Genomic DNA, 24,751 nt, shown 5'->3' on the forward strand with positions numbered 1-24,751 from the left:
CTGCAAGGTCTGTAGCCAAGCAACAGCTTCAGCTAGACGCTACAGAGACGCTTGCCGACTGTTTAGAGGCTGTTGCTAAGCAACAGGGTTTGTTGATTCATACGGAGATGAAAATCTCCGTATGTTTCAACATTAGCTCTGGAGTGTCTGGCAGTTTTGAGGGAACGGCAGCAGCTCGGTCCCGTCGGTGCCGGATAGCACAAAGTTTCCTGTATAAGCTCTGTGGATGTTTTATTCAGAAAGGAATTTAAGGATAGTATTTTACAACCAATTTTTAAAGTACAATCGATTAATATATGTTACAGGAGACAAATTATACTTCAGGTTTTGATGTTAAAGTGTGGTGGTGGAATGGCTGTGCAGAGCGGCGGAATTGATTTGTATCATACAGTGAAATGATCAAGATGTTGTAAATGTTTTTAATGTTCAATAAAGCATATTTATAAAAAAACAAGTTGGTAGCACTCTCGCCTCTGAGTCAGAAAATTATGGGTTCAAGTCCCACTCCAGGGACTTGAGCACAAAAATCTAGGCTGACACACCAGTGCAGTACTGAGGGAGTGCTGCACAATTGGAGGTGCCATCTTTCGGATTAGATGTTAAAGATGATCCCATGGCACTATTTCAAAGAAGAGCAGGGGAGTTATCCCCGGTGCCCTGGCCAATATTTATCCCTCAATCAACATAACAAAAACAGATTATTTGGTCATTATCACATTGCTGTTTATGGGAGCTTGTTGAGCACAAATTAGCTGCCATGTTTTCCACATTACAACAGTGCCTACATTTCAAAAAAGTACTTTATTGGCTGTAAAGGGCTTTGGGATGCCCAGTGGTCGTGAAAGGCACTGTATAAATGCAAGTCTGTCTTTCTTTCTATTACGCTACAAGAACCATACAATGTATGGTAAAGAGCACGAATGTCCATATACTTAATGAGGCAAGGTTTTTTCCAACACATCAGATGGGGTTTTCCACTTCTGTGCTTGCCAGTCCACAGTTTTCCCCCATTCATTTTAATGGGCAGGAGGTCCTCGGATGAGAGGGTTGTCCTATGAGGAGAGATTGGGCCCTTACTCCCTGGAGTTCAGAAGAATGAGAGGTGATTGCACTGAAACATATAAGATGCTGAGGGGGATTGACAGGGTAGGTTGAGCACATAATCTAGGCTGACACTTCAGTGCAGTCTTTCAGATGCTGAGAGGTTATTTCCCCTGGCTGGAGAGTCTAGAACTAGGGGGCATAGTCTCAGGATAAGGGGTTGGCCATTTAAGACTGAGATGAGGAGGAATTTCTTCAATCAAAGGGTTGTGATTCTTTGGAATTTTCTACCCCAAAGGGCTGTGGATGCCGAGTCGTTGAGTATATTCAAGGCTGAGATAGATTTTTGGACTCTAGGGGAATTAAGGGATATGGAGATCGGGCGGGAAAGTGGAGTTGAGGTCAAATATCAGCCATGATCTTATTGAATGGCGGAGCAGGCTCAAGGGGCCGTATGGTCTACTCCTGCTCCTAATTTTTATGTTAAGACTGCAGGCTGGCAAGCAAACAGCACAAAACCCCAGCCATCATATACAATCTGCACAGCCACAGACTCTCCTCAATTTATTTAATCTTCTGAACAAGGTGAATACCACAGAGAAGACCCAACTCTGGATCAGCAAAGGACCAAAGGGTACAATCAGCTGCACTAGTTATGAAAATGCAGGGAAAAATCAGAAAATTGAGCGAGTAGGCCTTTGTGTTTTTACATTGCAATGTTCGCAGTAACTTTTAGGTCCTGCCAGGCTTGCTGCACTGCTGACTGGGAAGGGTGCTCTGGACTGTCAAACAGAGCAACCGTCCTCACGCCTACCTTGTGCAATAGAACTTCCACATTACTAGCCACCAAATATGGGGTTCTGGTGATGTGAAGCTCAAACACTTTCACAAGAACTCAATTTCCTGCCTCTACATTTACTTTGGCAGTCACTAGTTTTTGCCAGTCACTTTTTTTTTGTCCTTAACATATTTTGAAAAGACTGCAATGTTTTTTTCTCACATGTGCAGTTGCTTACCTTTAAGTAAGTGCACCCTTTAAATTTTAGCAGCAGCCTTTCAAGGGTTGCTGATGTATGCAACTTCTCTCCTCTCTCATTCCCATCCCCCCCTTTCTGGCGAGCTGCTAGCACCAGGCCCAAGAGGGGCCGTGAGCTTACCATGAGTAATTAAGATTAGGACTAACCCAGAAAATTTTAACATTCAATTCCACACATATCCCAACAGGCTAAACAGTTTAAGGGGTAAAAATTGGGTAGCCTGGGCACTACCTTCACCGGGGCGCTAGTTAGCACCCCCGCGGTCGATTTTCCCAGGTAGCGCCCCGAGAGGGAGGAGGGGTGCTACTGGAAGTGCCCTGCGTCCCTCTTGGGGCACTGCGAGCCAATATCGCGGTGCTACATGCCGCAGCACCATGCTTATTAAAGGGGAGGGGCCTGGTGCAGCACGTCCCGGCGCCCATCTGGACTACCAGGGATCAGGGGTGCTGGCAAACGAGTTCGGCACTCAAGAGGAGTACCGGGCGCACAGAGAGCAACCGGCCCCCCGCGGGGGGGGGGGGGGGGGCTTCACGGGGACTGGGGACAGCAATAGGGGCAGGTGCTGGCAGGCGGCCAGCAACAAAAATGGCAGCCCGCCACCTCCCCTCTAGCGTCACCCCGGCCGCAGGTAGGCCCCCCTGACCCTGGCGGACATAACATCCGGCGGTGAGTCGGGGGGCGCCAGCCAATATTACAGCTGGGGCGCGAGCGGGGCGTTGCGCATGGCGATTATGTCATTGCCGGCAGCGCAGCGCCACATGGTGCTAACGGTTAGCGCTGCCGCTAACCACCCGCTGAATTTCGCAGCAGGCGTTAGTGGCGCCGCGCCTAGGCGCTGGTTGATTTGCCTCTTAGGGCGCTAACAGGAGGCGCAAATCAACCGAATTTAGCCCCCTAAGTGTTTCGTCTCTTTACTGTTCAATGATCCACATTGTAGGTATTTGATTTCACTTACTGCAATTTGTGCCAATGATTGCCTGTCACTTTGTAATCAGATCTGAACACTTCCCATGCACTGTTCCCTCTAAGGTGCATAGCTGCGCACCGATCTGTAAGCTCCCGTGCACTTCAATTCAAAGCCCGCGCAGTGGCCCCAATACCCCAGTGAATTTTCAGAGTCGTTTTGACCTCAGAGTCTGAATTGCTAAAGTACAGAGTCCTGGAACCCGACGAGCGTTGTCTTGGGATTCTATCAGTACTTTTTCAGTGGAGACGCGCGTAGTCTGTCCCGGGGAGTTGGCGGCAGCCACACTTTGAAACAACACAAGCTGTTGCGAGAGGCGTTCGTTGTGGTAGCAACACAAAACCTAGAGAATCCTCTCCATAGAAATTACTGACTGAGGCGGTGGGGGGAGGGGAGGTTATGCGTCTTTTATTTTGCTGGCTGTCTGAGGAGATTCATTAGATGGTGCATCCCGACACCTGCAAGCAGTTGGAACTGTATCATCTGTTCTCTGAAGTGCATATCTTTATCCCACCGCTCCACCAAACTCCTGGCCAGAGCAACCTTGCCTTCCTCGGGCCTTCCAGGCTCCAGGCATGGAAGTAGGGTGCTGCAATGAGGTGACCTAAGAAATCGCTCTGTGAAGCGGTGAGTCCAGGCGTCGTTCGCTGTTTCTAGAATCATAGAAAAATTACGACACAGAGGCCTTTCGGCCCACCGTGTCGTGCCGGTTGGAAAAGAGCTACCCAGCCTAATCCAACCTTCCAGCACTAGGTCTGTAGCCCTGTAGGTTACGGCTCTTCAAGTGCACATCCAAGAGGGTTTCTGCCTCTACCACCCTTTTGGGCAGTGAGTTCCAGCCCCCCACCACCCTCTGGGTGAAAACATTTTTCCTCATTTCCCCTCTAATTCTTCTACCAATTACTTTAAATCTATGCCCCCTGGTTCTTGACCCCTCTGCTAAGGGAAATAGGTCCTTCCTAGCCACTCTATCTAGGCCCCTCATAATTTTATACACCTCAATAAGGTCTCCCCTCAGCCTCCTCTGTTCCAAGGAAAAAAACCCCAGCCTATCCAAACTTTCCTCATAGCTAAGTTTTCCAGTCCTGGCAACATCCTTGTAAATCTCCTTTGCACCCTCTCCAGTGGAATCACACCCTTCCTGTAACGTGGTGACCAGAACTACACGCAGTACTCAAGCTATGGCCTAAACAGTGTTCTATACAGTTCAAGCATAACTTCCCTGCCCTTATCACAGAATCACAGAAACCCCACAGTGCAGATAGAGGCCATTTCGGCCCATCGAGCCTGCACCGACACACATCCCACCCGATCCCCGTAACCCCCACACCAACACACATCCCACCCGATCCCCGTAACCCCACGTATTTAATCCCCCTAACACTAAGGGTCAATTTATCATAGCCAATCAACCTAACCCGCACATCTTTGGACTGTGGGAGGAAACCGGAGCACCCGGCGGAAACCCACGCAAACACGGGGAGAATATTCTATGCCTCGGCTAATAAAGGAAAGTATTCCATATGCCTTTTTAACTACTTTATCAACCTGTCCTGCTACCTTTAAGGATCCGTGCACAGACACTCCAAGGTTCCTCTGTTCTTCCCATTAATTGTGTATTCCCTTGCCTTGTTGCCCCTCCCCAAATGCATTACCTCACACTTTTCTGGATTGAATTCCAGTTGCCATTTTTCTGCCCAACTGACCAGTTCATCGATATCTTCCTGCAGTCTAAAGCTTTCCTCCTCACTGTCAACCACACGGCCAATTTTTGTATCATCTGCAAATTTCTTTATCGTGCCCCCTACATTTAAGTCTAAATCATTAATATATACTACAAAAAGTAAGGGACCGAGTACTGAGCCCTGTGGAACCCCACATAAAACAGCCTTCCAGTCGGAAAATCTCCCCTCAACCATTATCCTTTGCTTCCTGTCACTGAGCCAATTTTGGATCCAATTTGTCACTCTCCCTTGGATCCCATGGGCTTTTACTTTTTTGATCAGCCTGTCATGTGGGACCTTGTCAAAAGCCTTGCTAAAATCCATGTAGACTACATCAAACGCACTGCCCTCATCGACCCTCCTTGTTACCTCCTCAAAGAATTCAATCAAGTTAGTCAGACACGACCTTCCCTTAACAAAACCATGCTGACTGACCTTGATTAATCTGCTTCTTTCTAAATGAAGCTTTATACTGTCCCTCAGAATTAATTCCAGTAATTTGCCCACCATCAAGGTTAAACTAACTGGCTTGTAATTGCTCAGTTTATCCCTTCCTCCCCTTTTAAACAATGGTACAACGTTAGCAGTTCTCTAATCCTTGGCACCACTCTTGTAGCCAGGGAGGATTGGATAATGATGGTCAGAGCCTCCACAATTTCCTCCTTTGCTTCTTTTAATAGCCTCGGATATATTTCATCCGGCCCTGCCGATTTACCTACTTTCAAGGATGCTAAACCCCTTAATACTTCCTCTCTTACTCTGTTTATCCCATCCAATATTTCACTATCTTCCTCCTTAACTTCAACGTCGGCATCGTCCCCCTCTTTCGTGAATACAGCTGCAAAGTATTCATTAAGTATCTTACCCACATCCTTCACCTCCACAAATAGATCACCATTTTGGTCCCTGATAGGCCTTTCCTGAGTTATCCTCTTGCTCTTCATGTAATTATAAAAGATCTTTGGGTTTTCTTTGCTTCTACTTCCCAGTATCTTTCATGTCCTCTTTTTGCTTTCCTAATTTCCTTCTTAATTTCACCCTTACATTTTCTATACTCTTCTAGGCTTTCTGCAGTATTGAGCTCACGATATCTGATATAGGCTTCCCTTTTCTGCCTTATCTTACCCTGTATGCACCTTGTCATCCAGGGGGCTCTAAATTTGGCAGCTCTACTCTTTTACTTTGTGGAAACATGTTCACCCTGAACTCCATGTATCTCCCTCTTGAATGCCTCCCACTGCTCTGACACTGATTTACCTTCAAGTAACTGTTTCCAGTCCACTTTTGCTAAATCACTTCTCAAACTAGTTCCTGTTGTATCTTTTTTTTAAACGAGCGCAGTGATGTGGAGCAGAGTAACTAGAGTTCTTTTGCAGATTCCGTCAGCCCTCCTCCTCAGGATAGTGGCAACACAGTCTGGCAATCCACCTGCGATCGTGTTTCAAAGAAGAATTTTGAATTTTTTCCAGGGAGTTTCACTTCATTTCATTGACGCGAGTTCACAGCTCTGTACCCAGCAACTTAAAAATAAAACCAGCTGGACCCACAGGATTGATTTATCTGATAGAGAGAGATTGATTTGAACAGAAGCTCGATCCTTCTTTTCTCCTTCTCTTCATTCTTTAATTTTCTCCCTCTCGTTCCCTTTCTCCCTCTTTTTTCCTTCATTTTCTCCTTGCTCTTTCCTTTCACCTCTCATCATTCCTCTATTCTCTCTCCACGTTCCTTCTTTCCCCTGCTCCTGGCCATCAGGAGATGTCTCCCCATAGGCCACATTCTGGGTTTGGCTGTACTCCTAGAGTTTGGTTCAAAACTTTTGTTTTAAAAAGAAATACAAGGTGTTCAGAAAAGATAGGGAAGGAAAAAAGGGAGGTGGGGTGGCAGTGTAGTGTTGGAAAGGGAGGATGTTCTTGAGAGGACAAGGACAGAATCCATTTGGTTAGAGTTGAGGAGCAAAACGGGTATGATCACACTATTGGGGGTTATCCTATAGGCCTCCAAATAGCGAGAGGGAGGTAAAGGAGCAAATCTGCAGGGAAATCAGAGATATGCAAGAGCTATAGAGTGGTGATACTGGGGGACTTAAATTACCCAAATATCGATTGGGATAATGCTAGGGTAAAGGGAAAGGAGGGGGGAGAAATTTCTGAAATGTGTTCAGGAGAATTTCCTTGACCAGTATGTTCTTGGCCCAACTAGGAAGGAGGCATTGCTGGATCTGGTGCTGGGGAATGAGGTGGGCCAGGTCGACCAAGTGTCTGTGGGAGAACACTTGGGTATGAGCGATCATCGTATCATAAGATTAGATTAGCAATAGAGAGGAGCAAGGAACAATCTAGAGTAGAACTTCTAAACCGGAATAGGGCTAACTTCAATGGGATGCGAAAGGATCTAGCCAGGGTAAAATGGAACCAAAGACTGACAGGAAAAACTGTAACAGAATAATGGGTAATCTTTAAGGAGGAAATGTTCCAAGTACAGGCTAGCTACATTCCAACAACAGGTAAGGGAACCAAAGCAAGGGCTCCTTGGATGACGAGGGAGATAGAGAAGATGATGAAACAAAAAAAAGGTGTATAATACATTTCAGGTGAATTCTTCAAGGCAGGACCAGACCAAATACAATAAGTTGAGAGGGGAAGTGAAGATGAAAATAAGATTGGCAAAGAGAGAATATGAGAGTATCCACCACCTTAAACATTCACTCTCTCCACCACCGGCGCACTGTGGCTGCAGTGTGTACCATCTACAAGATGCACTGCAGCAACTCGCCAAGGTTTCTTCGGCAGCACCTCCCAAACCCGCGACCTCTTCCACCTAGAAGGACAAGGGCAGCAGGCGCATGGGAACACCACCACCTCCAAGTCACACACCATCCTGACTTAGAAGTATATCGCCGATCCTTTGTCGTCGCTGGGTCAAAATTCTGGAACTCCCTCCCTAACAGCATTGTGGGAGTACCTTCACCACATGGACTGCAGTGGTTCAAGAAGGCGGCTCACCACCACCTTCTCAAGGGCAATTAGGGATGGGCAATAAATGCTGCTCTTGCCAGCGACGCCCAGATCCCATAAGCGAATAAAGAAAAAGAATGGCAGTTAACATAAAAGGAAACCCAAACATCTTCTACCAGCATGTAAACAGTAAGCGGGTAGTAGGAGGTGGGGTGGGGCATATTAGAGACAAAGAAGGTGATATATGCTTAGAGGTGCAGGGCAAGGCTTGAATACTCAATGAGTACTTTGTATCGGTGTTTACTAAGGAGGTGGATGCTGACAAAATATCGGTAGAAGTGGAAAAGGTAGGAGCAATGGAAGGGGTGAAAATTGATAGACAGGATGTACTAGAAAGGCTGGGTATGTTTAGAGTGGACAAGTCGCCTGGTCCAGATGGCTTGCATCCCAGGTTGCAAAGGGAATTGGGGATGAGATAGTGGAAGGGCTTGCCATAATTTTCCAGTCTTCCCTAGATGTGGTGGAGGTGCCTGAGGATTGGACAGTGGTAAATGTGACACCATTGTTCAAGAAAGGGTGCAAGGACAATCCTAGTGACTACAGGCTGGTCAGTTTAACATCAGTGGTGAGTAAAGTTTTAGAAACAATAATCAAGGAAAAAATTAACAGGCACTTGGAGAGGTTTAAGCTAATTAAGGAGAGCCAACACGGATTTGTTAAAGGCAGATCGTGTTTGACTAATTTAATTGAATTTTTTGATGAAGTAACAGAGACGATTGATGAAGGGAATGCAATGGATGTTGTCTACATGGATTTTAGGAAGGCGTTTGACAAAGTACCACAAAGAAGGCTGGTTAACAAAATTGAGGCTCATGGAATAGGTGGGTCAGCGGCAGCTTGGATAAGGAATTGGCTTTAGGACAGAAAACAGCGAGTTGTGGTAAATGGCTGTTTTTCAGACTGGAGGATGGTAGACAGTGGTGTTCCCCAAGGGTCAGTGCTGGGGCCACTGCTTTTTTTGATATATATAAATGACCTGGATATTGGAATACACAGCAGAATTTCTAAATTTCCCGATGACACCAAACTTGGGGGTGTGGCAAACAGTGATGATGATACCAATCGACTGCAACAGGACATAGAAAGGCTAGCAGAATGGGCAGACAAGTGGCAGATGGAATTTAATACAGAGAAATGTGAGGTGATGCATTTTGGCAGAAGGAACAGGGAGAGGCATTATACACTTAATGGCACAGTTTTAAAGAGTGTGCAGGGACAGAGAGACCTGGGAGTTAATGTACATAGGTCCCTGAAGGTGGCAGGACATTTTGAGAGTGGTTAGCAAAGCTTATGGGATCTTGAGCTTCATAAATAGAGGTATTGAGTACAAAAGTAGAGAAGTTATGCGGAACCTTTATAAAGCGCTGGTTAGACCACAACTGGAGTATTGCATCCAGTTCTGGTCACCACACTTTGGGAAGGATGTGAAGGCCCTTGCGAGGGTGCAGAGGAGATTCACCAGAATGGTTCCTGGGATGGGGGATCTTAGCTACAAGGACAGGTTGGAGAAGCTGGATTTGTTTTCATTAGAGCAAAGGCAGTTGAGGGGTGATTTGACAGAGGTGTACAAGATTATGACAGGTTTGGATAAGCTAGACGGGGAAAGGCTGTTCCCACTAGTTGATGGTACAAGGACTAGGGGACACAGATTTAAGGTTTTGGGCAAGAGATACAGGGGGATGTGAGGAAAAACTTTTTTTTTTACGCAGCGAGTGGTGAGGACCTGGAATTCGATGCCGATGAAAGTGGTGGAAGCGGAGACACTCAATGTTTTGAAGGTAAGATTGGATAGGCACTTGAGGAAAATAAACTTGCAGGGCTACGGCGATAGAGCAGGGGAACCGGACTGACTGGATTGCTCTACTGAGAGCCGGCACGGACTCGATGGGCTGAATAGAAACATAGAAGATAGGAGCAGGAGTCGGCCATTCGGCCCCTCGAGCCTGCTCCGCCATTCAATGCGATCATGGCTGATCATCCAAATTCAGTACCCTGTCCCTGCTTTCTCCCCATATCCCTTTAGCCTTAAGAAATATATCTAACTCCTTCTTGAATATATTTAATAAGTTGGCCTCAACTGCCTTCTGTGGTAGAGAATTCCACAGGTTCACCACTCTCTGGGTGAAGAAATTTCTCCTCATTGTAGTCCTAAATGGCTTACCCCTTATCTTTAGACTGTGACCCCTGGTTCTGGACTCCCCCGCCATCGGGAACATCCTTGCTGCATCTAGTCTGTCTAGTCCTGTTAGAATTTTATAAGTTTCAATGAGATCCCCTCTCATTCTTCTAAACTCTAGCGAATATAAGCCTAATCGACCCAATGGCCTCCTTCTGTGCCGCATGACTCTATTACTGTGACTATGACTAAGTGTTTATGTTGAATGGTATTTCCCAGTAAAAGGGATTTCAAATTTGCACCTGGCGGGTGAGGCACTAGTTAAACGAGTCTTTCGTTGACTGCCCATTCTCTGCTGTATACCTTAGCGCACTGGGCTGACAGGCTCAGAATTGTACCCCCTGCTGCTTGATGTGTTATACCAAGCACAGCATGGTTTCTATGGCAGCCTCTTCATCTGGGGATTATCTGGCCTCAGTTGAGCTCAGATGTGAGTTGGCAGCAGATATTGCGAGCGGCACTAGCGTTTATTGTGCCTGCCGAGCATTGATGAGCGGTATGGTCTTTCCAGGCAGTATGATGTGGGGATTTGCCTTTTCTGTATGAGAAATGACTGCCCTCTTTTAAAAAAAAAAAAAAAAACAACAACTTTGGCCCAAACTTAAGGAGGGAGGCGAAGTTTAAAGTGGGTACTTGGGAATGGAAGTTACTCTCTCTTGCCTGCTCCTCTGCCCAGTTCTTTCTTCCTCTCTAATTGACCTTATAAAAGTGGCTCGGAGTGAAGAGAGTGTGTGTGTGTGTGTGTGTCTGTGAGTGTGTGGCATGTGTGGAGTGTCTGTGTAGTGTGTGTCTGTGAGTGAGTGTGTGTGTGGTGCGTGTGTCTGTGCTACATGAGTGAGTGTCTATTTATGTTTGTGTGTCTGAGTGTGTATCTGTGTGTGTGCGCAAGTGAGTAAGGGGTGGGGACTTGCAGATACGGTTTATTCAGCAGGGTAAGGACTATTTGCTGTATAACTGATTGGACTTATTTCTTAAAGGAGAAGAGAAAGATAGTCCCAAGGTGATCAAGCTTGGCTTCCATAGGTATTGGACTTTAAGGCGAGTCATATCACATGATACAATAGCAAATAACTGCGGATGCTGGAAATCTGAAACAACAACAGAAAATGCTGGAAACACTCAGCAGGTCAGGTGGCATCGTGGAGAGAGAAACAGAGTTAACGTTTCAGGTTGATGACCCTTTGTCAGAACTGGAAAAAGTTGGAGAAGTAACAAGATTTTTAAGTGTGGGGCAGGGAAAGGGAGAAGGGGAGTAAAGAACAAAAGGGAAGGTCTGTGATAGGATGGAAGGCGGGAGAGATTAAAAGACAAAAGGGATGCTGGTGCAAGGCAAAAGGAGATGGTAATGGGACAAGTTAAGAAACAAAAGATGACTCTAGATGAGGTGTAAATAACAATGGTAGAATCATCAACAGCTGCCATGTGAGAGAAAAAAGAAAACATGGGGGCAGAGGTTTTAGTCTGAAATTGTTGAATTTGATGTCGAGTCCAGAAGGCTGTAAAGTGCCTAATCGAAAGATGAGGTGCTGTTCCTCGAACTTACGTTGAGCTTCGTTGGAACAGTGTAAGAGGCCGAGGACGGAGAGATCAGAGTGGGAATGGAGCGAAGAATTAAAGTGACAGGCGACCGGAAGCTTGGCGTCACGCTTACGGACTGAACGAAGGTGTTCCGCAAAGTGGTCACCCAGTCTGCGTTTGGTCTCCCCAATGTAGAGGAGTCTGCATCATGAGCAGCGAATACAGTATACTAGATTGCAAGAAGTACAAGTAAATTGTCGTTTCAACTGGAAGAAGTGTTTGGGGCCCTGGACAGTGGGAAGGGAGGAGGTAAAAGGGCAGGTGTTGCATCTCCTGTGCTTGCACGGGAAGGTGCCGTGAGAAAGGGAAGGGGTGTTGGGGGTGATAGCGAGTGGACCAGGGCGTCATGGATGGAGCGGTCCCTTTGGAATGCTGAAAGGGGGGGGGTGGAGGGGAAGATGTGTTTGGTGGTGGGATCACGCTGGAGGTGGCGGAAATGGCGGAGGGTGATCCTTTGAATATGGAGGCTGGTGGGGTGAAAGGTGAGGACAAGGGGAACCCTATCGTGGTTCTGGGAGGGAGGGGGTGAGAGCAGAAGTGCGGGAAATGGAACGGACACAGTTGATGGCCGTGTCAACCACGGTAGAGGGGAATCTTCGGTTGAGGAAAAAGGAAGACATATTGGAAGCACTAGTATGGAAGGTGGCATTGTCAGAACAGATGCGGCAGAGACAGAGAAACTGGGAGAATGGAATAGAGTCATTACAGGAAGCAGGGTGGGAGGAAGTGTAGTCCAGGTAGCTGTGGGAGTCAGTGGGCTTATAGTGGATGTTTGTTGATAGCCTATCCCCAGAAATGGAGACAGAGAAGTCAAGGAAGGGAAGGGAAGAGTCGGAGATGGACCATGTGAAGTTGAGGGAAGGGTGGAACTTGGAAGCAAAGTGAATGAAATTTTCTAGTTCAGGGCAAGAGCAGGAAATGGCACCAATACAGTCATCAATGTACCGGAAAAAAAGGTGAGGGAGGGGACCTGAGTAGGACTGGACAAAGAATGTTCCACATATCCCACGAAAAGGCAGGCATAGCTAGGGCCCATGTGGGTTCCCATAGCAACACCTTTAATTTGGAGGAAGTGAGTGGAGTCAAAGGAGAAGTTATTCAATGTGAGAACAAGTTCAACCAGGCAGAGGAGGGCGGTGGTAGATGGGGACTGGTTAGGCCTCTGTTCAAGGAAGAAGCACCCTCAGGCCGTTCTGATGGGGGTTGGAGGTGTAAGAGGGATTTAAAAAAAAATTCGTTTATGGGACCAGGGCGTCGCTGGCAATGCCAGCATTTATTGCCCATCCCTAGTTACCCTTGAGAAGGTGGTGGTGAGCCGCCTTCTTGAACCGCTGCAGTCCGTGTGGTGATGGTACTCTCACAGTGCTGTTAGGTAGGGAGTTCCAGGATTTTGACCCAGCGACGATGAAGGATCGGCGATATACTTCTAAGTCAGGATGGCGTGTGACTTGGAGGTGAACTTGGAGGTGGTGGTGTTCCCATGTGCCTGCTGCCCTTGGCCTTCTAGGTGGAAGAGGTCGCGGGTTTAGGAGGTGCTGCCGAAGAAGCTATGTAGATGTTACACACTGCAGCCACGGTACGCCGGTGGTGCAGGGAGTGAATGTTTAAGGTGGTGGATGGGGTGCCAAACAAGCAGGCTGCTTAACCTGGATGGTGTCGAGCTTCTTGAGTGTTGTTGGAGCTGCACTCATCCAGGCAAGTGGAGAGTATTCCATTACACTCCTTACTTGTGCCTTGTAGATGGTGGAAAGACTTTGGGGAGTCAGGAGGTGAGACACTCGCTGCAGAATACCTAGCCTCTGACCTGCTATTGTTGCCACAGTATTTATGTAGCTGGTCCAGTTAAGTTTCTGATTAATGGTGACCCCCAGGATGTTGATAGTGGGGGATTCGGCGATGGTAATGCCATTGAATGTCAAGGGGCGGTGGTTAGGCTCTCGCTTGTTGGAGATAGTCATTGCCTGGCACCTCTGTGGCGTGAATGTTACCTGCCACTTATCAGCCCAAGCCTGAACGTCGTCCAGGTCGTTGCATGCGGGCATGGACTGCTTCATTATCTGTGGAGTTGCGAATGGCGCTGAACACTGTGCAGTCATCAGCAAACGTCCCCATTTCTGACCTTATGTTGGAGGGAAGGTCATTGATGAAGCAGCTGAAGATTGGACGTCCACAGTGAAAAGGAGACGGTTGGGGTCAGGAAACTGGAAACTGTTAAAATGGCGAAGGGCGTCAGAAGAGTCACGAATGTAGGTGGGAAGAGACTGGACAAGAGGAGAAAAAAGAGTCGAGATAGGAAGAAATCAGTTATGTGGGTCAAGAACAGGCTGAAACAATGGATCTACCAGGGCAGCCTTGTTTGTGGATCTTGGGAAGGAGGTAGAAGCGGCCTGTGTGGGGTTGGGGGGACTATGAGGTTGACAGCCACGGAGGGAAGATCTCCAGAGGAGATGAGGTCAGTGACAGTCTTGGAAACAGATGCCAAGAATGCATAATTGCCTCTATTGTTTTGGCCAATCTGCGTTTAACACCTCACATTGGAAAAGCCAACTCGTCGGCTTCTTCCTACTCACCCATTGTCCCGACTAATCTCCAATATTAGCATATCCTAATTAGACAATGACCCCGAGATGTTATGATTAACTTTGATGGGACACCTGACAGGCTGACACAGAGCAAATTCTAACACAAGACACGTATAATATAGCTTTTGTAAGAGTTGTGACTTGTTACAGATTAAATAAAGACACTAATGATGTTTATAAACAAAAAAAACAATTGATTTCATGATTTTTAAGAGTTTGTCTGGTTGCCTCATGACTTGAGACGGTGGAGTGGCAATATGGCATAACTGTATATATGCTTTTAAGTGGTTGCTATTGCTGTCGTTGTAAAATTTGCCCACGGACAAAAAAGTCGCGCTCAAAGGAGTTCGTGGCCCGCTCAGTACAAAAAAAATTAGAGGGAACATTGTTCCAATGTTGCCTAGAGGGGGCACTGCCCAACACAACATGAAAATTGTACCGATAGCAAAATACTGCGGATGCTGGAAATCCAAAATAACAACAGAAAACGCTGGAAGAACTCAGCAGGCCAGGCAACATCCGTGGAGAGAGAAACAGAGTCAACGTTTCGGGTCGAAACCCATATGAAAATTGTACCCGTGTCTGCTCCATAAAAGCTGAGTTAGATTAAAGAGATTAAACAATACTGACTATTTGTTATAACTTCATACAGAATCTATATAGAAAGAAGCAGCTAATAGTTTAACATGTCATTTTAAATCTTACATTTTTCATGGGAAAATTGTAGTGTAATTTTAAGAAATGATCAGTCTTTAAACATATACAAATTAAAATTCCATGCATTCTACATTAAATCTAAGTAGACTGTTTTATTATTTAAACTAAGGCAAATTAACAGGAATAATGTGAAAAGCATGCCAAGGACCCTAGCTGATGTGTTAGGGAGAAGCAGATTAGACGCATCAACGTGTAACTTGACAGATATTGAAGGGAAGGTTTCAGATTTCTAGGGCATTGAGATGAGATCGGAGGACTGGTACCAATATCCTCACAGAGAAGGTAGAGCGATAGGAGGAGGATTTAAATTAATGAGGGAAGGGGGAAGAGCAAACCTTAAAGTATATGGAATGGGGTTAGGAATAAGTATAATGAACAGGTAAAGTAGTCTAAATTAGCCCCAGTGATAATGGAGACAGGTACAGATAGAAGAGAAAAAAAGGAAAAAGAAAGTTAAATATATAAATGGGTCTGGATTGAAGTGTTTATATGCAAATATGAAAATCTTTAGAAATCAATTGGGGAACTAGAAACACTAATTAGAATGGAGAGGCATTATTAATGAAACATAGCTTCAGCCAGGAGTGAACAGAGAAAGACTATTTTCTCTGATTGGGAAGTTAGTGATGAGAAGTCATTATCTTAAAATTGTTACTAAGAGAGTGAGGAGAAGGGTTAGGAAAAATTTGCCACAGGAATTGGTTGAGGTAGAGACCAATGCTTCTTTTAAGGGAAATTTGGATTGATATTTGAATCAGAGAAATATATAAAGCTATAGGACAGAGTGGGGAATTAGTTTTGGACTGCTCCAGCAAAGAGCTAGCAAAGACATGATGAGCTGAATATCCTCCTTCTGTATTGTAAATCTCTATGGTACTGTGTGGCAAGCCTGGAAACTATTTCTGCCTTTTAAATTATCAGCAGAACTAGATAAGGAAAATAGGGAGGAGGGATGGCTTTTTATCAATTAAAGACATGACTATAGCCATATAAATTTTTTTTTATTGACAGTGATGCTAGGACAGTGTCGGACTAGGTTGAGTCACACAATAATCAGAGCTGTTACGATATTTGGAGTACATTATAGTCCATCAAATAGTGGGAAAGAATCTGAAGATGAGATTTGTACACAATTTAGCAAGGTTTGCAGTAGTAATGGAATGGTAATAATGGAAGACTTTTGTAGTGTATGTACCTTTAAGAGGAACTATGTTTTTGAAGCCCCTGTATACTGTAGTACCAGTAGTGACCACTCGGGTATATAAGCCTGTGTAGCGTCGTCTTGTGTAGTTAGTTCACCTCCAGACTTTGTTCAGTAAACACTTGTTAAATCAACTCCTGCATTCCGTGTCTCCATTAACACACGGATCTAACAGTGGCGACGAGTTAGAAACGAACTTACCTGCAATTCGGCAGCACCTCAAGGGGATCGATTCCTCAGATGAAGGTTGAAGCCAGAAGCAAGAAAAAATAAAAAATAAAAATAACTCGAAGAAACTCGAAAACGAGGGCCAGGCTTGGTCTCCAGTCTGTGGTTTCCCCAGCTAAACGGGCTGGTGGCAGGTAGTGCACTGATCCTTCCTGGGCTGCGGCGGGCTAGAGCTCGATCGGGTGGCTCTGCAACGGGGCCGGGCAGCGAGTCGGGAAGCAGAAGCAAAGAGAGAGAGAGGGTTGAGCACTCAGGGAGCGGCCGGTGCTGCGAAGCAGGTCGGCGTTCGGACCGAGCAGAGGGAGGGGAAAGTCCCAGAGGGTCCGCTCCACGACAGGAACGGTTCTTCAATTACGGAGAGAATATTGAAGCGATATATAAAAAAAATAGAAATGCCACGAAAAGCTGCAGGTCGCAACGGGAACCGCGGAGAACAGCGTTGGCAGCGGCGGGAAAGCGCCATCTTAACTCGGCGGGGAAGAAAGAAAAGCGCGGGAAGCGCCATTTTAGATTATCAAGATGCCGAAGACTGGCAATATTACTGCTTTCGATAGTGATATAGAAGATTGGACCACATATGTGGAAAGAGTGGAGGTATATTGCAAGGCAAATGAAATAGCGGATGATAAAAAGGCATCGGTATTTCTAAATCTGATGGGCGCAAGGACATACGGGCTGTTACGAAGCTTGATCACTCCAGCCAAACCAATGGACAAGAATTTTAATGAGATTGTTGATACCTTACAGGAGCACTTAAACCCAACACCGCTGCTGATAGCGGAATGATTCAAATTCTTCAGGAGGAATCAGCACAAGAATGAAAGTAATGCCGATTACCTCACCGAATTACGAAAGCTGTCAAAGCACTGCCAATTCGGGGCAGGACTGGCAGATTCTCTACGAGACAAATTCGTTTGCGGTTTCCTAAGCGAAGGAACACAGAAAAGACTACTTTCTGAGAAAGATTTGACACTGGACAAGGCTTTCAGTGTGGCTGTATCATACGAAGCAGCAGCAAGAGGAGCTGCAGAGATACAGCAAAAGTCACAGGACTTCGGCACCCATGAAATGACACGGGGTTTCGAGAGATGTTATCGTTGCGGCAGATCCACCCATGACCAGAAGGACTGCTGGTTCAAGGACAAAGCATGCAGGCAATGCGGAAAGATGGGACACATTGCACGTGTATGCAGATCTGGAAAGAAATCTGCTGACAGTAAAAAGGTCAATAAGGAAAAGTACAGAAAGGTACAAATGATGACGGACAGTAGCTCCGAAGACCAGAAGAGCGATAGTGACTCCGGAAACAAGAGACTAAGCTGTCTCAAATTACATAATGTAATTGCCAAAGAAGATTACCAGACCATTTGGGTTACCCTCACGATAGCGGGGTCCCCAGTCGAAATGGAGCTAGATACAGGATAAGCTCCGACCGTCATGAGTCGACGGGATTACGAGCGGCTATTTCCGCATATACCTTTGAAAGACACATCCATTGTCTTGAAGACATATACGGGGCAGAAAGTATACCCCAGAGGGAAAATAAGGGTGCCTGTTGTATACAACGGCAAGGAAATACAGAAGTTGTATTTATACGTTCTGCCAGATGGTGGTCCACCGTTGTTGGGACGTGAATGGATCAGAAAGATACGTTTAGACTGGCACTCCATTCAGGCACTGACGGCGACCAGTAAGAAAAAAAACGATGATGACGTCATACCTGGACGATTAAAAGAAATCTTGGCTAATGCCAAAGAAGTGTTTCAACAGGAACTAGGAACCCTGAAAGGCGCCACCGCCTCAATAAAAGTGGAAGGTGCGGCAATTCCCAAGTTTTTTAAGGCAAGGCCGGTGCCATACGCAATTCGTCCAGCCATCGAGGCAGAGCTGGAGAATTTGGAAAAAGCAGGCGTGTTGTCCAAGGTAGATTGGAGCGAGTGGGCAACACCCATCGTCCCGGTCATGAAGAAAACGTTGAATAATGATAAATCTGAAGAACAGAGAAAAGTTCGCATCTGTGGGGACTTCAAGGTGACTGTAAACCCGGTTCTTCACACGGTACAGTATCCTCTTCCGAGGATAGAAGATATTTTCGCCTCGCTATCCGGAGGGAAACGTTTCACCAAAATTGACTTAGCACAGGCATATCTACAGATGGAGGTTGAGGAGGCCTCTAAAAAGTATCTCACGATAAACACACACAAAGGCCTGTACCAGTACAATCGACTGGTTTTCGGAGTGGCATCAGCTCCGGCTATCTGGCAAAGAGCTATCGAGCAAGTCCTGCAAGGGATTCCGGGGACTGAATGCTACCTAGACGACATCCTTTTAACAGGAGAAAACGACAACAAGCACCTTGCCAACTTGGAGCAGGTGCTCACGAGGCTGAGAGAACGGGGCCTATGAGCAAATCGCCCCAAGTGCGAATTTTTCCAGAAACAAATATCATATTGTGGCCATGTCATTAATGAAGAAAGGTTGCATAAGTCACCTGAAAAAATTGAAGCGGTCGTAAAGGCCCCAGCGCCTGAAAATGTCTCACAATTAAGGTCGTTCCTGGGATTAGTAAATTACTATCATAAATTTTTACCAAACTTGTCGACGGTTCTGCACCCGCTTAACGCACTGCTACAAACGGGAGTAGTTTGGAAATGGAGCGAAGACTGTAAACGTGTCTTCCATAAATGCAAAGGCTTGATCACGTCCAGGGAAGTGTTGGCTCATTACAACCCATCACTGCCAATCAGACTGGCGTGCGATGCATCCCCTTACGGCGTGGGAGCGGTATTATCGCATAGATTCCCTGATGGCTCGGAGCGGCCGATAGCTTTTGCGTCACGCTCATTGAACTCAGCTGAGCGCAACTATGCCCAGATCGACAGGGAGGCACTCAGCCTGGTGTGGGGGGTGAAGAAATTCAACCATTACCTACACGGACAAAAATTTACCTTATTGACTGACCATCAACCCCTCGTCTCCATATTCAACCCTAAAAAGGGCGTTCCCATTATGACAGCGCAAAGGCTACAGAGGTGGTCCCTTTTCCTAGGGGCACACCAATATGACATAGAGTACAAAGGAACAAAACAGCATGGGAATGCTGACGGGTTATCGCGCCTACCATTGCCAACGGTGGAAGAGCCGCCTACAGTGGACCCAGTGGAGATATTCCACTCGACCATAGTGGAATGTCTACCGGTGACAAATTCTACCATTGAAAAGGAAACGCGAAATGACCCGACTCTCTCACGAGTCTACGATTTAACAGTGAAAGGATGGCCAGCACATGGCGAACCACTGTTGCCAGCATTCTCGCAAAGAAGAGAACAGCTGTCAGTGTGCCGAGGAACCTTGATGTGTGGATCCAGAGTGGTGATTCCACCCAAACTCAAGGATAGAGTGCTAAAGGAGCTTCACGAGGGGCATCTGGGTGGAGTGAAAATGAAGAACTTAGCCAGAGCGTTTGTGTGGTGGCCAGGTATCGATGGAGACATCGAAGAAATGACCAAGAGCTGTCTAGGATGCCAGAAGGTCCAAAACGCCCCACCACAAGCCCCTCTACATCCATGGGAGTGGCCCTCATCTCCATGGCAAAGGGTACATACCGACTTTGCTGGTCCATTTATGGACTCAATGTTCTTAATCGCGGTGGATGCATACTCCAAGTGGCCGGAGGTAATAAAGATGTCCTCCACCACCACGGAAAAAACCATCACAGTATTAAGGACCATATTTGCCAGGAATGGGCTGCCTGAACAGATCTGTTCTGATAATGGACCGCAATTTGTATCCGAAGAATTCAGGAAGTTCTTAAAAAACAATGGGGTTAAGCACCACACGTCCGCCCCATACCATCCCGCCACCAATGGATTGGCTGAAAGATTTGTCCAGACCTTCAAGAAGGCCATAAAGGCCATGGGTAATGAAGACATAAATCTACAACATAAGGTAGATAACTTCTTGTTTGCGTACAGGAATGCAACACATGTGGTTACAAACCAAACCCCCGCCATGATGTTTTTCAATAGAAGACTAAGATGCCGGCTGGATTTGGTCAAGCCAAACGTCAGAAGGGACGTAGAGAACCGGCAATTTCAAAGCATGAATGAAAGGCCAACTAGAACCTTCCAGATAGGTCAACCAGTTTTGGCCCGGGACTACCGTACCGAGAAATGGCAGCCTGGAACTATTTGCACACGACTAGGACCGCTGATGTATACCGTGGACATTGGAGAAAACATAATAAGGCACCATGCTGACCAGATCATAGAGTCATCCGAAAAAGGACAACCTACACCACAACTCTATACGCCTAGTGATGAAGCAGAGATATCCATAGTATCTATCTCCGATCCGGTGATACTGGAACCAGATGAACCCGACACTGGCATTGAAGCCGAATCGACCTTGCCAAAAGAACCTACTACACCACCGAGGTGTTATCCGGACCGAGTCAGGAAGCCTCCAGAGAGACTGAATTTGTAATTGATTAACTTCAGCAAATGTGTATATTATTGTTCTTGTAAAAATGTTATTTAATGATTACTTAAAATGTTATGTACTATTTATCTAAAAGGGGAGGAATTGTAGTGTATGTACCTTTAAGAGGAACTATGTTTTTGAAGCCCCTGTATTCTGTAGTACCAGTAGTGACCACTCGGGTATATAAGCCTGTGTAGCGTCTTGTGTAGTTAGTTCGCCTCCAGACTTTGTTCAGTAAACACTTGTTAAATCAACTCCTGCATTCCGTGTCTCCATTAACACACGGATCTAACAACTTTAACTAACCTAAGGTAGACTGGGATAAATGTTTGTGATCAAAATGGTGAAAGGTTTCTAAAATGTACCCAAAACTGCTTACATCAATATGTTACATGTCTAATAAAGAATGATGCAGTACTTGATCTAATACTTGGGCAATGAAGAACAACACACTTAGTTTTCTCTTTTTGGGTTTCACATTGCTCTTACTGCCATACTTTATCCTTGCCCAGGAAGATGAGGCAATAGAATCACAGAAGCTTACAGCACAGGAGGAGGCAACTTGATCCATTGGGTTCATAAGAAGAACATAAGAAGTAGGAGCAGGAGTAGGCCATACGGCCCCTTGGGCCTGCTCCGCCATTCAATAGGATCATGGCTGATCCGAACTTAGACTCACGTCCACTTCCCTGCCCTCTCCCCGTAACCCCTTATCAGCTAGGAAACTGTCTAGGGGTCATTTTTCCTGGCCCCTCTATCCTGGCTCTGGACACATGAAGTACACTGTGTCTGTCGAGGCTTGAGCTGTGCCCGATTTTAGTGGACTGGATCAGTCACCGCTCCCCACAATCCCCAGCAACGGCCTGCTCCCTTGCATGACCTTTCATTGGGAATCAGGGGCGCAAAGAGGAGATAGCCTATCGGCCAGCCTTAGGGCCTTCTGACTGCTGTTGGAGAACAGCAGCCAGGAGGCCTGTGCCTCAGAAATGACCTCCAAATTCAAAAAAGGGCCCACTTACATTTGGGGGCCAGTCTCTGGCTTGCTGCCACACCTCCTCAGACTTGTATCCGAGAAGAATCTCAGCGCAAGCTCTACCACCAGCTTTTGTGGGCCACTCCTCAACCACAAGAACAGGAAATTGAATACTGCACCCATATCTAGGAAGAGTCTTTTAACAACTGCTCAGGGTAACAAGGAAAGGATTATCGGATAGCTCTAGCCTCCACCCTGTTTTAGCAATACTGCTTTTGCTAATGCTTTGAACTTTCTTCTCTTCCTAAGCTACAGATACATTATTCTATCGGCCTTCCTCCTTCAAGGATGAATGCATTCTCTTTTACTCTTATTCATTCTTTTCTAGAATTTTAAAATTGTGGAGCTAATTACATTCCTTGTGCTCTCCCTAGTACAATCTACAAGCATTTAAAACCTAAGCTTCCCATAACCTAATCGCTCTATTCTAATTTACCTCATCATCTCTTTTCAACCTTGACGGTATCCCACACTGTAATCCCCTGTCCTTCACATAGGTTTCTCAAATTTTGAAAAACTCTTATAACAGAATGTTCACTTGTACAGAGCTGGACCAACCTCACATCTTTCTTCTCTCTGCAGCAATAGATTGCTGCATACCAATCAGTGCTTTAAGGACTAACAAACTTGTGCATTGAAGAAAGTCAAATTTGAACTAAGGCCCAAGTCTTTCAGGTAAATGAAATGAAAAATGTTATCTTGTTTTCAAATAATTGTCAGACAGGGTTGATGAGTACCTTATTTGCAAGACATGAACCCACAACGGTCCTAGAAGAAAAAGAATATAATGATGAAATAAGTCTATTGTTCAAATATATCAAAAGTATGTTAGTGCATTTTTGACTAAATCCTTACAACACTATACTTTTTTGATGACTGTTGTACAATGTGGAGAGATTTTCAAAATTACAAATTTTTCAAAGAGTGAGACATTGGCACAATATATTGAAACCCAAATGCACTATAATGCACCCTAACATGGTGAGTTACCAAGTTGACCTTTATTGCTGTGGAAAACACTAAGCAGAAGTCTGATTTTCCCCATTAAGAATGGATAGACCAGCTGGAAAGTCATTATGGCTGATGCATAGTGCATTAAAAAAGGAATCCTGCTCCCAAAAATAAAAGCATAAGAACATAAGAAATAGGAGCAGGAGTAGGCCAATCGGCCCCTCGAGCCTGCTCCGCCATTCAATAAGATCATGGCTGATCTGATCCTAACCGCCAATCCACTATCCCAGAACCATCTCCTGAATCTAACAGAATTAGACACACGAAATAGGAGCAGGATCAGGCTACACGGCCCCTGGGCCCGCTCCGCTACCCACAGGGCCATGACCGATCCGAACCTAGACTCATGTCCAATTTCCTGCCCGCTCCCCGTAACCTTTAATTCCCTTTACTTCTAGGAAACTGTCTATTTCTGTTTTAAATTTATGTAATGATGTAGCTTCTACAGCTTTTTGGGGCAGCATATTCCATGGACCTACCACCCTCTGAGTAAAGTAGTTCCTCCTCATCTCAGTTTTGAAAGAGCAGCCCCTTATTCTAAGACTATGCCCCCTAGTTCTAGTTTCACCCATCATCGGGAACATCTTCCCCGCATCCACCCGATCCAACCCCTTCACAGTCTTATATGCTTCAATAAGATCGCCTCTCATTCTTCTGAACTCCAATGAGTAGAGTCCCAATCTACTCAACCTCTCCTCATATGTCCATCCCCTCATCCCCGGGATTAACCGAGTGAACCTTCTTTGTACTGACTCGAGAGCAAGTATGTCCTTTCTTAAGTATGGACACCAAAACTGTACGCAGTATTCCAGGTGCGGTCTCACCAATTCCTTGTAGCAAATGTATGTGTGTTCTAGTTTCATTTTAGTTTATTGAAAATTTAACAAATTTACTTTTTAGGAATGTGGAGTTTTGAGCTAATATACTGGTCCCTTTTTTCCATGCAGAACTCTGGATTAGCATACAGCTGAAGTGATTGTAAGTTATCAACATGTATAGTCAGTGCGTTCTTGAAAGGTGTTGACCAGCTCCTGTTATCTTGTAGACCTGGTAAGGTCTTGAAACATTTTCCACAATTGTACTGCTGTGCATAAGGTAGTGGAGTTGGCACGAACGGTCATTGCTGCTGTGCTGCTCTCCTTGCTCACACTGTTGCAAAGTTCCAAGTAAGGACTCCCTTGTCTGGCTATCTCCTGTTACAAACATTTGCACCACCTCACCGGTGAATTTGGGAGCGCTCATTCATTCTAAACTTTCACACATCTTCCTTTCAAGCACTGTTGAAAATTTCTGATTTTGGTTTGCCATTTTAAGTTGCTATAAGCCTTTAAATCCTGCAGCAGCACTCAAGAAATCAAGGGTTTAAATCAAACATGGCCACAGTAAATAATAATTCTAAAAGATCGAAGAGCGTTAAAAAAACAAGCCTGAAGGCTTTGTGTCTTAATTCGAGGAGCATTCGTAATAAGGTGGATGAATTAGCTGCGCAAATAGAGGTAAACGAATATGATATGATTGGGATTACGGAAACATGGCTCCAGGGTGGCCAAGGCTGGGAACTCAACATCCAGGGGTATTCAATATTCAGGAAAGATAGGCAAAAAGGAAAGGGAGGTGGGGTAGCATTACTGGTTAAAGAAGGGATTAACACAATTGTAAGGAAGGATATTAGCTCTGATGATGTGGAATCTGTATGGGTAGAACTGAGAAATACCAAGGGGCAGAAAATGTTAGTGGGAGTGGTATATAGAACTCCAAACAGTAATGCGGAGGTCAGGGATGGCATTAAAAAGGAAATTAGAGAAGCGTGCAATAAGGGCACAGCAGTTATCATGGGTGACTTTAATCTACATATAGATTGGGCTAACCAAATTAGTAACAATACTGTGGAGGAGGAATTCCTGGAGTGTATACGGGATGGTTTCCTGGACCAATATGTCGAGGAACCAACTAGAGATCAGGC

The 24,751-nt window shown here is 45.6% G+C and overlaps 1 protein-coding gene across 3 annotated transcripts in view; it reads right to left on the bottom strand.

The window, feature by feature from the left end:
- The window catches only part of LOC147124352 (gluconokinase-like), a 78,523-nt gene that overhangs the window by 50,595 nt on the left and 3,177 nt on the right, over window positions 1-24,751 (bottom strand). For all 3 annotated transcript variants that reach the window (XM_085985449.1, XM_085985459.1, XM_085985467.1), the window contains exon 2: window positions 22,515-22,545. In XM_085985449.1, coding sequence (XP_085841575.1) covers window positions 22,515-22,545 — 31 coding nt within the window. The remainder of the gene's footprint in view (window positions 1-22,514; window positions 22,546-24,751) is intronic.

Source organism: Somniosus microcephalus, chromosome 1, assembly GCF_052327205.1.
Source record: "Somniosus microcephalus isolate GS21.2 chromosome 1, FLI_Smic_1.0, whole genome shotgun sequence".
Lineage (NCBI taxonomy): Eukaryota > Metazoa > Chordata > Chondrichthyes > Squaliformes > Somniosidae > Somniosus > Somniosus microcephalus.